The sequence below is a fragment of the Mirounga leonina genome, unplaced genomic scaffold, assembly GCF_011800145.1.
Source record: "Mirounga leonina isolate KUSES-001 unplaced genomic scaffold, KU_Mleo_1.0 Mir_93, whole genome shotgun sequence".
Classification (NCBI taxonomy): domain Eukaryota; kingdom Metazoa; phylum Chordata; class Mammalia; order Carnivora; family Phocidae; genus Mirounga; species Mirounga leonina.
The window spans coordinates 19341027-19353394 of NW_023270854.1; the positions used below are offsets into that span (position 1 = coordinate 19341027).

A 12368-nucleotide genomic window follows, 5' to 3' on the forward strand; every position below is an offset into this window, starting at 1 on the left:
CCTACTTTACGTATGTAAACATCGGGGAAGAGAAGTAGATGTCTGTTACCTGGAGATTTTTTTTTTTTTTAAGGAAAAGCATAATTTACACTTTTTTTGTTGTTTCTCTTGGCAGGTAAAACAGAAAGGGGCTCATACTCATCTTATGGGAGAGAATCAAACTTACAGGGTTGCCACCAGGTAAGTGAGAATCTTGCTTGGGGAAGGGTTGAAAAGAATGAGCCTGGTAAATTGGTTTGTTTTGTAAATTAGGTGATGCATTTTTGAGTATGGCACTAAGATGCACCGAAAGTCTGCCGATGCCTCTCTCTTTTAGAAAGTAATGAAATAGCACAGAGCTTGGAAGGAATCAACCCCTCGTTCTCTGTATCACAGAGATGGCTCCCGTATCACAACTGTGCCTTCACTGGTTTGTTTTTCTTTTTTAATCCATCAGTCGGTACCCATGGCACTGTTTGCCAACTAGCAATGTCGGTTAAAGTGGTTCTATCAAAAGAGTTTATTTGCAATTAAGAACTTAAGAATTTCTTACACTAGAAATACTTCGTGCAGCCATGTGTCAGACCCTGGGTTCGGGTGGTTATTGCCCTAAATTATAGTTTTCATAGGGGCTGGATGATGTTGTGTGAAAACAGGGTTGTATTGAGGGATAAAAATGTCTGTGAAAATATGATTTGTTGTCCCTTTTTGTTTCTGAATTGTTTTTGGCTGGAAGTCAAGGCCGGCAGGCTAACAGCAAAGCCGTCTCAAGGGAAGCATGCGTGAGCTAGAAAAATAAGAGTACTTTAATTAAATAATAAAATGCCAGTGTAATACAAAGGTATAGCATGTGTGTGTTTGTGTCTCTGTGTTCTCTGCATTTGCATACTCTGCACCCTCCAGAGAAAGCTAAGTTCTAAAAATACTATCCATCACCAAAAGTATAAGCTTTGTTTTAGGACAACCAAGTTTGTATAAATGCTTGCTTTTTAACTTCAGATTCGGTATTAATCGTATGTTTAAAAATCTTTTATTTTGCTTAGGATTTGGACTTTCTTTTTTGTCAGTGCATTGGTTTCTTACTTGGGAGAACTCTTGATAGAATTTAATAATCCTCTCTCAGATTCAAAGCTTTCTACTGTTTCATTCCTCACCCAAACTGAATGTACATTCTTCTTATGCTGGAAAGGGAATGCTTGCTCTCGAACCCGCTCACCCTCCCATTTTCTTTAATGATATGGGGGGGAAAAATCGATTTTGAAATTTTGAAACAACCTGTTTCATATATCCTGGAAAATGTAAGCAGACAGTTTTAGCAATTAAACAGAGCCTGTGAAGGATGTCACCTTTATGTATCAGTCATATGTCACTAGAGGTGGAATTCTGGTGGAGGTTTATTTTTTTTATCCTCCCCCCCCACCCCGGATATATTTGCATTTTTAAAATTGCCTCCTCTGGCCCAGCCACCCCTTCAGTCCTATTCGGCATCTGAAAGCTTGGTTGCAATGAGGTGAACCAGTGCTTGGTTAAGAGCTCCTGACACACAGCCTGCAGAGTGCAGTTCATAGCAGTTTGTTTGGAAAGAATTCTGCAGGAAAGAAATTTACAGCCATTCCAGCACAACGGAAACATCTTTGGAATGTGAGTGCAAATGTTCGGGGCAGATAGCTTGGGCGACAAGCCTCTTAGTGCCGAGTCTCTAGTGTAAAGCTCCCAATTCCTGCAGAAGAGCCGGTTCCTGTGTATCTGGTTTCTGAGGGTCAAGGCAGAGGTCGTCAGAGTTTTGGGGAGAAGAAAGTTGACAACATCCTTCCTTTTTGCAGATGGTCATGGCAGAGGTCTCTGTTTTCGCTGGGCCTCTTTTTCTGGTCAATGAGAGAATAGGCTTCCTCGCCCCTGTATCCTTTCTTACTAATAGGAATTGGCGTGATTCCTCACAGACACAAAGATTTCCTCTGCTGAGTAAGCGCGAGGCCCCTTAACTTGTTAAAGCATCATCCAGACCGTGTGAGTCTGTCTGTGTATGTGCAGGGACGCAGACCCTCCCTCGGTTTGTGGGAAATACTTCCCTCGGGTGAAACTGAAGTTATTTTTTTGGCAAACACAAGGTGAGAAGTGGAAGGGGGCAGAGGGTGGAGTAGAGGTGGATGGACTGGTGTGTGATGGCTGAATTTCTGGGCCTTGGGAGGCTCATTTTGAGACATTCGTGGCCAGGAAAATTCTGTTGTGTATCGGAGTATGACTGCATATGCTTTTCTTAAAAAGTCTTCATAATGTAGCTGTGGAGTGTGGAGATTTCTCTCTCTCTTATTTCTGCTTCATGGTTGTGAGTCTTGCAAGAACCGACTGTCTCTGTGCTTAGCATGGTCTCAGCAGTATCCATAAACAGTGTGATCATGTAAGGATAAATAAAAGAGCAAAATTTCGGAAATTCCCTGATTGAGAAAATAGGGGCTGGAGAGGAAAAGTGCCCATATAATGAATTTCTGCTTTCCGTGAAATTTGAGAATAGAGCAGACCATAGTGTGTCTTCCAGTGAATGTTTCTCTTGTGCCGAATTGCTTTTGGGATATCCCTGTCTCCAACACCAGCCATGCAAACCAAAAAGAGAGGCAAAGTCGCGGGTATCTTGGGCTTCAAGTCTAAGTAGCAGATCACAGCTGAAATGATTCCCCACTGTGTGGCAAGGTGAGTGCTCTCCTGGAGAGGAAGCTTTTGTTTCTCCTGTTTACTACATTCTAGAGATGCTGGGTGGAAATTCTTTGGACGATCTGCCCTGAGGAGTTCCAAAAGCAGCTTTATCTGTCGTATTATAACAATGTATCCTGTGGACTTAGAGGGATGAGCACTGTTACATGTGAAGATGCTTATTCCAGTCCCAATAGCCTTTTGTTTGAGAAATAGTGGTGATAAGCAACAGGTAGCAAAACGCTGTCCTGGAGAAATAAATTATTATTCTGAAATGTATGTTATTTCAGAAATGCATCAGGTTAAATATATATATGTGTGTGTGTGTGTGTGTATACATACATATATATATATACACATATATATTATTTATATATATCCATTATGTTTCTCTTGAGGATTTAACACTAATAGTGATAGACACGTGGCTTTTTAAAAAGCAGATATTTTAACCAAACAACAAAAGCTGGCAGTTCTTTATTAAGTTGTTTTCATTATAAATAGTAATGGGACAATATGAATTCATTAATGCATTTCCATGTAAAATTATCAGAAATAAACATGGTAACTTTTTCAGACTTTTGAAATTGTATAGAAAAAGAACCAATAGACAAAGCAAAGCGGCCAAGTGGACTTTTTTTTTTAGTTCTCACTAAATATGGCAAAACTAATTTAAATCAAATTGGGGTACGGAAATCACACCCAAGCTTAAAATGTTCTTGCCAAATTGCAACCTCATACTACTTTTACTGGCAGAGAAAATAAAATTTATAATGGAAAGTCTGACAGAAATGAAAATGAGCGGAAATAAAGTTTTTTGCAAGATGATCCAACCTTAATATGATAACCAATAGCTAATACCTAATGGGCATCACTGCAGATGACAAAAGGAAAAAAATGTCATTTGCTTTTGGCCTCTTTTGCTGCTTTGAAGAGGATGTTTGGCGATTGCAAACTTTTTTATCTTGCTGAGATCTTCTGTTTTTGAATGAGATGATGATGTCAACACAAATGATTGTTATTAAGGCAGAAGTTTTCCCCTTAAATGGAAGTTCAGGATTGATTATCAGGAATTGTTTGTCTTTTCTTTTTTTGGGATATAGCCCAGGTCTAAAGCAGTGGTTTCATTATTAGTATCTCCTGGGCAAGATGTGTGGGGTGTATGTGCGGGGGCGTGGGGGGGGGGGTGGCGCGTGGGTGTGTGTGTACTATATGGAAGACTGGGCCCTATCTGAGACCAATTAAATTAGAATCTTATGAGTTGGGCCTTTGCTTTTCTGACAATTCCCCCGGTGATTGTTCTGTGCAACTAGGTTTGATGATTTCCTAGTATGGTCTATAGGACTATACTCTATTTTAAAGACGTGTCCAAAAGTTGGTATTGCCACTGACCTTGAAAAAGCTTTTAGACTTCTTGCCTTAATTTGATTATTCAAGACATGGAAATATACTGCCTATGTACTTGATTGAGAAGGCAGTGAATATTTAGTGATTTACTGAAAATCAGAAGGATGCCTTGAAGTCTTTGCACAGAATTCTGCAACTGAATGTCCCAGCCCATATCTTGTTTTCTCTAGTGAAGTCCAAGGCTTTAACCTCATCCACATTCTTTCTCTTTCTCAGCAAGTAATCAAATAGGACTATGCTGATAAAGTTATTTGATGTTGAGATCTTAAAACTGACGGGATTTAAGAATTAGGCTTAATCTCAGATACTTTTGTTAAATTCCAGAAACTTTGAAACTGTACAGAAAATGGATCTTCTCTATATGAAATGGGATTTGCTCATAAACCTTGTTGTTTTGGGTTCAAAACATTATAGTTGGTTCTAAAATGAATGACACATTGAAGAATTGATTTTTTTCTTTTAATTATTTTTATTTTTAATATACAAAGAATTACAAGTGACTTAATTCTAAAACTTTGGGCCCCTTAAACTTTTCCTTATCTAAAGTCAAAATGGAGAGGATATAAGCAAAGAAGGCATGAAATCCTTTGTCCCTTCTTAAGAAAATGGCTACTTAGGTCTTGTGGAAGCAGAACTACATCTCTCTCTCTCTTTTTTTTTTTTTTTTTAATTTGACATTACACTTTGTTCACAGTGGACGTTGGGTCAGTCTTGGTCCAGTGCATCCTTCCTAGGACCTACTTCCATCCACGTATTATGTCTATGTCCCACCTTAGCACTTCGGGTCTCCTTCATAGTGCCTCTTGAATTTGCCATTACTTATGTTTGTTGAATGCTGGTTTCCACCAAGATTCTGTAGACTCCTACAGGGCAGGGACCTCATCGGCTTTATCTTGCTATGTGTACTCTGTGCCTAGCAGGGTGAGGATTGTGATACCGTAATGCCTATTTCCCCCGCATCACATTTAGGAATCATTTTGAGAGAGCAAAGTCTGAAAATGGCAATGTATGAGAACCATAGATTTAGCACAGTTTTCATACCTGCAAAGATGAGAAAATCATATTCTCTCAATGCAAGTCCTTTGGAAGTCTGCCCTTCTACTGTGCTGTGCAGGCCCTGGAAGGACACAGAGGTCATCCAGTGGAGCGTCACTCGTCCCTCACCTTCAGGGCGCTGACTGCCAGCCTGGTGGTGGTCTCACTGTTCGAGGCCTGAACGTTCGGAAAGGAAGTGACGAGGGAATTCTATGTTCTGGGTTTCTGCTGGGCACGTGATTGGAACCAAAGGTCAGAATCCAGCCCCATCCTTTCTGAGTGTGCCGGGGAGGACAGTGAGACAGAGTATTTAAAATCATGACGACTTCAGGCCTCACAGGGCCTGAGTTTGCTGCGTATATGCATTGTGACTCTGCCCCAAGCAGCATTTCAGGCACCAGCTTGTTTGTTTTGGGGGCATTGCTGTGGGCCAACCTCTCACCCAACAGCCACCCCAACGATCGCCAAAGGAGACAATGGAACCATTCTTTCCTTGTATTGGTAAATAGATATTTATTGGCCCTCTAGTGATCTGTTAGGTACTAAGGAGAAAAACAAAGGGAAGCCGTTGCATACTTTCCCTTCAACGCCCCCACTAGCAGCTTTCTGGATATCAGCAGAGACAATCAAGCTCCATTTATTGAATTAACAAATGTTATAGAAATCTTATATAGTATAAATTTTCAAATACTCAGAAAAGTTGAAAAAAATAATACAGTGCCATATACTCACCACTTAAACCGTTGTTAATATTTGTTATATTTGCTTCATGTGTGTATAAACACATATACACATTTTTTGGTGAACCATTTTTAAGTGACAGACCTAATCAGATTTCACCCCTAGATTTTTCAGCATGTGTCTTTTAAAATTATAAACACTTAGCCATTGAAATGAAATACTATTATCACCCCCAAAGAAAATAACAATAGCTTCCTAATCTAATACCCTATCTGTATTCAGATTTCTTAAATTGTATCCCCCATGAAAATGTCCTCAATAGCTTTTTTTTTTTTCTGTCATTGCATTTATGCATCGTATTTGGTTTCTATGTCTCTTTATGATTTCTTTTAAACTAGAGCAATTCCTGTAATTTTTAAAAAAATGATATTTACTTTAAAGAAATCAAGCCAGTTGTCTTAAAAAATATTCTCCCATCTAGAATTGTCAGATTATTTCTTTGTGGTGCTGTTTAATTTGTTAAATTAGGTCGAAAGTTTTCTTCATATAGATGTTGCCCATTTTTGGCCTGAGTATGTCACAGATGATGCTATGTCCTTCATATTGCTTTCCATCCGGAGGCATATAATGTCAAGATATGTTGCTATTGATGATGCTAACTTTAATCACTTGGTGAAAGTGGAGACCCCCAGATCTTTCTATTGTAAAGAAACCTTTCCCTTTTTACAATCAGTAAACAATCTTTGTGTTGATGCATTAGCACTGGGCAAATATCCCAGTTCCTCAATAGTCTTTGACCTGATGGTTTTAGCGTACATTGATGATGCTTCCGTGTACTAGAGGTTTTTGAACTAGTGATTTTTTTTTTTTAAAAAAGCTCCATCAGTCCATGTCCATTTATAGCTGACATTCTTCTGTAAAAAGCTTCCTTTCATTGTTCATATTTTAGCACTGGTAATTTAAGTATTTCATACATATCCAAATAGATGTTAATAATGCTTGTATTAAATATGGTACTGGAGGGTACTGGAAGCATTAAAGCATTCTTCAAATCTCGTAAGGTATATTGATAAAAGAACAGTTATAGCTCAGGCTAAAGGTCAGAAAGGCTTTAACTGCAGGGGAAGGGGGTAATTATAGGTATGTTTCCTTGCAAACTGAACTCTAGTATACTTCTGCTGAAATTTGAGAACTTATGACAATCTGTATCCCTAGTTGTTAGATTAATCTTGTCCTAAGCACTGGAGTTTCTCTAGATTCTCATATTGCCCCCTCTGTATTCTAGTCATTATTCTTAAAGACCTCACAAGGCTGACCACCAGTGGTCAACCCACGGAGTCTGGTAGGCAGCTGTGTTGCTCAGAGTTGCTCCCTGGAGTGTCATTGAGATAGTGGGTCTGGCTTCTCCCCTGTCCTTCCACAACCCGGATGAGACTGATGAGTGGGTTTCAAAACAAATGGGTTTCTAAATGTTCGTCTGGGCTCTGACTAGAGGAAGCCTGGGAACTTAATACTAGGCGCTGGTATAAACCTCTATGGTGATTATTATCGTCCTCATTTAATAATTAAGAAAATGAAGCCCAGAGAAGTAAAGCAAGCAGGCCTGAGGTCACAACCCAAGTAAGCTTCAGAGCCAGATTTTGAACTCCGAAATGTCCTATTTTAAAGCCAGTGGTCTTCCAGCGTCGGTTCCCAGCTGCTCCAACCCATGGTGAGATTTCTGGGCTCAAAGATCCATATTACAGCCCATCTGGAAAACCAGTTTTGGTAGATTCTAGGCCCACTGGAGAGTCTGGGCCTGACATGGTGCCTGGATAGTAGCTTCACTCAGGTCTGTTCAGCGTGTACTAGAACTCTGAATAAGGGCGGGGGGGCGGTTTCCAGAGGGGAGAGGGGCCACATGGCTCCTGACTCTGTGGCCTTTTTTTGCTGTTAATTGTTTTTAAATAAACCACATGTGTCTACATGTATCATCTAACATCCTCAGAATTAGCATGTGCAATTTCATTAAAACCAATAAAGATTCCCTGTGAAAAGGCTGGGGTAGAATATGCCAATTCACATTTTAGCAACAGCATGAACACTTTCTTAAAAATGTATAGATTATATTTGGGCCTTGCTTTTTGTGCAATGCAGGCAGAATATGGTTTGCTATTACATGGATTTGGATTCTTCATAGATCAAATTATTTTTTTCAAAAATATAATAACTACATAGAGTGAAATTCTGAAACCAGACCTTTGGCAGGCTCTTAAATGTGACCCGATAATTTTTCGATTGTGGCATTTAACTCACTTGTGAAATATATGAAACGAAAAATATGTGTTAGAAGCATAGGCAAGTTTTATACAATAGTTCAAGACAGGGAGTGCGTTAAAAAAAAATTAAAATTGCTTTGAGATAATTTATGAGACACCAAAAAAAGTGAAGTCCTGGTATCCAAATGGAGATTTCACCAGAATCTTGAGATTAACTTCTCTTTTCTTATAAAAAGCATTCAGGGGTTTTTAATGACCACTAGCAATTAAGAATTCAATTCATCTTTATATTTTTGACATGTAAAGAGAAAGGAGAAAATCAATTAATGACTAAACAATTGATTTAAATTAACACTGAGGAGTACTTGATAAGATTTCATGTTGAAATGTACCTGCCTATGGTGTAGAAATCGGTATAGCCCTAGAGCTTCTTTCCATAAGAAAAGCAGTATATTCCCAGTGCAGCGTCAGGAAAACTTTTCAACATTAAATGGCAGAAATATTTATTCCTTTATCTGTGGCCGTGCTTGAAATGGTTTCATCATTAAGGAGATATTTTCTGAAACTCTTAAAACTGAGACCCCAAGTTAAAATAGTGGGAACACTGCAAGATACCAACAAAACCCCATAATCTTTTTAGAAATAAATACTTTAGAAAAGCATAGATACTGAGTCTGCTGCTGGGCCTGATATGGTAACCTGCTTAGAATTGAGCCTCATCCTTTGAAAAAGTGTGTGTGTGTGTGTGTGTGTTCTGGATATTTATGTGGATTTCTTTACATATACCTTCTCTCACCGATAAACTAAACTGAGCTTCCTAAAGCATGGACCTTTTATGTTCAGTGTATTATTTATTACCTAACAGAAGTAGTTTCTTAGGAGAAGAAACCCCTCAAGAATACATAGTTGCATTTCCTTCAGCATTTCTAATGCGGAAATGTTTTTCATAGTATGGCACTTATTTTTGTACTTAATAAAGGGAGAAGTCAAATTGTGGTGGGATAGCATCCTTGACCTGGCGCTTCCCCGGATTTTGTTGAATAGAATATACTGTCACTGTTTAATTCTTACAGTACTTAATGAAATCTATATATTCCTTGATTTCATTACCCTCTCCTTTCAAAAGACATCTTCCAGTGAAGACTTTCTATGATGTTTTAAAAAAAAATACTAGGTGTATCTTATTTTCAGCCTTCCTCAAAGCCACGTTTGTGTGAATTTGGGACAACGACAATTCAGTGATAAGAAAGTAATTGGGAAGAATATCATTGAGGTTTTCAAGCAGTGACCATTCTCTAGAGCTCTAGATGTGGAGGTCCCTATGTGTTGGGGATTGACCGTGCATGCACACAGAATCATCCGAGCTCATTTGTACAGTGATAATGAACAGCAGGGCACTGCATCTTTTCAGTTTTATTGGTATTGTATACAGTAAGTTATTAAATTTCATCTCCGTAATACACCTGCAGTAAAATAACAAAACATTGCTGCACTTAAGGAACATGTGTGTGTGGTACAATGCCCTCCCCCATCATTTCAGCCCCCCCCAACAGCTGCTTACAGATTTCAAGATCCATTGTATGTATTCCCTTGAGCCCACCTCTAATAATCGAGACACATCTGCCATTGCAGTATTATAGACATATGTAGTTTTATTGAAAACTATACCTGTAAAAAAATTAAATAACTCCTACCTCAATTAAATTGGCAAGCTACCTTTTGCAAAGATCATATTGCAGACCTCCTGAGACCCAGTGAGTTCATTTTATTCTTATATTACAAATCACTAAATATGTTATTTTTATTTAGCCAAGTAGCTAGCTTTTCTCATACTTTGATAATAAGTCACTTTTATCTATTCTTGCTTTTGTTTTCCTTTTCCCCTCATCTTCACATATAAAAAAACGTACAGTGCAGGTGGTATGAAGGAAACACCAAAAGCCTCACTGAAGTAAACACAGGATAAAGTCAAAAGAAAGGACCCAGAATGTAGCTTTAATTCTTAAGTGATTATTAAATACACATAAAGGCTACAACATCAGGATTGAAATCTTAACTCATCTTGTACTTTGATAGAGATTTTTACAATCTTTTTAGAGATCAATTTGATCACCGTAATGGCAGGAAAGTAAATAATAAAGTCTATGGCCATACCACCCTGAACGCGCCCGATCTCGTCTGATCTCGGAAGCTAAGCAGGGTAGGGCCTGGTTAGTACTTGGATGGGAGGAAAGTAAATAATATGAAGAGGGAATGAGTTAGCAGGTCATACAAAACATGTGCAGGTGATTAGATTAAGTTCCTTACCTTAACATTTACATTTTTTGAAGAATTGGTCAAAAATAAATGTCTATAAAATAAATTTTTATCCACACAGGAATAAGACAGGTATGTAGGGTGTCTCTATAATGATTCATAGTGAATTCATCATGCCCCAAGTTCAGTGATTTAGCCACGAAGAAAAGTTTGTAAACTTGCTTGCTGTTGTCAGAGAAAATTCCAAAGACAAGATGCCCACTATATGAATAGGAAGAAAACTATATACCCTTTTAGGAGAATGTGAAGGTTTCTCACTGCATAGTTTCATAAAAAGAAAGAATGTTTTGTGCTATTCAAAGGGCAGTGTACGAATGGACTGAGGGAATGAGACATGGATGCCTGTTCCCAAAGTGAGCGCAGACTTGGAAAATAGATCCTTCGATGACATTTGGGAAGTGATGGTTTCACAGGAAGGAGTCACAGATAAATAGTAAGTGATTGTTGCTGTAGCAGAGGAAGAAAATCAAGCAGCCTTATTGATCACAGTCAGGATTAGAAATAGTTGCGTGCTGGGCGCCTGGGTGGCTCAGTTGGTTAAGCAACTGCCTTCGGCTCAGGTCATGATCCTGGAGTCCCAGGATCGAGTCCCGCATCGGGCTCCCTGTTCAGCGGGGAGTCTGCTTCTCCCTCTGACCCTCCTCCCTCTCATGCTCTCTGTCTCTCATTCTCTCTGTCTCAAATAAATACATAAAATCTTAAAAAAAAAAAAAGAAATAGTTGCATGCTTAAATGATGAATTTTCTTTTTTGATAGGACTACTGATAAAAACCAGTGGTCATTTGGTTCCACTGGGGGTTGTCTGTGCTTGTGAAATGATCCTCAGTCTCTGATCAACAAGGGTACTTTCTGCCCCTCTCATGGTTCACAGAGATTCCAAGTGTAGTGGGGATAAAAAGCCAAGTCTTAGGGGGCTCCTGGCTGGCTGAGTGGGTAGAGTATTCAGCCTCTTGATCTCGTGTCGTGAGTTTGAGCCCCATGTTGGGCATGGAGATTATTTAAAAAAAAAAAAAATAGGCCAAGTCCTAGATAGGGTCGTTGTTTACAAGTAGGGTCCAAAACCCCGAGAGACTCAGAATTCAAGATCTTAGAAGGATTTCAACTTTGTGAGGTGGTGTTTTTTTTTTTTTTAATAGGAAATTACATTATAAATTCTAAACAAACTTTTTGAACAAAACTCCTGCACAAGTTGGGGTTTACTACTTAATTCAGGCCATACTACTCCTCTGAAGCCCCATCCACTGAACTTTCCTCTCCTGGATGTGATTACCATCTGTGGAAATATCTATTACCAGTACTTTTGAACTGTGAAGTCGGTCACACTGAGCTCTGCGACTCAGAACTGTCATGTGGAGAGTGACTGGTCCAACACAACATCAGCAGTGGTAAGAGATGTGCTGTGGACAATGCTATGACTTGGACATCGTCCCTCAAGGAGAGTCTTTCTGCATCTCTGCTGCTTAGCTGTCTCAACCAAAGAGAAATCACTAATAGGGACCTGTTCTTCTCAGTCCTACTCACACTTAAAGATTGGCTTGAATTTGTTTCCAGAGTACAAGTCCTGGGTGTCATTGTGTCCATGGAAAGAATATTTAAGTTTGGGGTTTTATACATGGGGAAGCGATTATTCTTGGATTTATTTCTAGGAGAACTTGTTCCCTATTCCCTTTTGCAGATAACACATACACCCTATGGTTCCTAGACTCCAGACTGCCTCCACTTCATACTTCATTCAGAGCAGATTCTCATCCCATTGTATCCTAGGTAACTATACTATCCTCTTAAATTTCCTAGTGTGCCTTCAGAAACTCAGATGTCAAGATTGGAGGCTCCTATGGAGTTCTAGTCAATAGGTCTCCTTTAGTTACCTGGTGCAAATAATTTTATCTGTGTTCTAGATATTTATAGATATTGCTCTGGAAATAGAATGCAGACATACTAAATCAGCTCTGTAGAACCTCAGCCAACAATCAGAACATTCCAGAATATTCCACAATAATATAT

At 39.0% G+C, this 12368-nt stretch overlaps 1 protein-coding gene across 19 annotated transcripts in view; it reads left to right on the forward strand.

Annotated features, from left to right (window-relative positions):
* TCF4 (transcription factor 4) overlaps positions 1-12368 on the forward strand; it is a 353355-nt gene that overhangs the window by 175281 nt on the left and 165706 nt on the right. For 17 of the 19 annotated variants that reach the window (XM_034995786.1, XM_034995781.1, XM_034995785.1 and 14 more), the window contains one exon: positions 116-180. In XM_034995786.1, coding sequence (XP_034851677.1) covers positions 116-180 — 65 coding nt within the window. Of the gene's footprint in view, positions 1-115; positions 181-1604; positions 1621-1648; positions 2088-12368 lie in introns of those variants that run through there. The other 2 variants (XM_034995790.1, XM_034995789.1) reach the window with 2 other exon arrangements.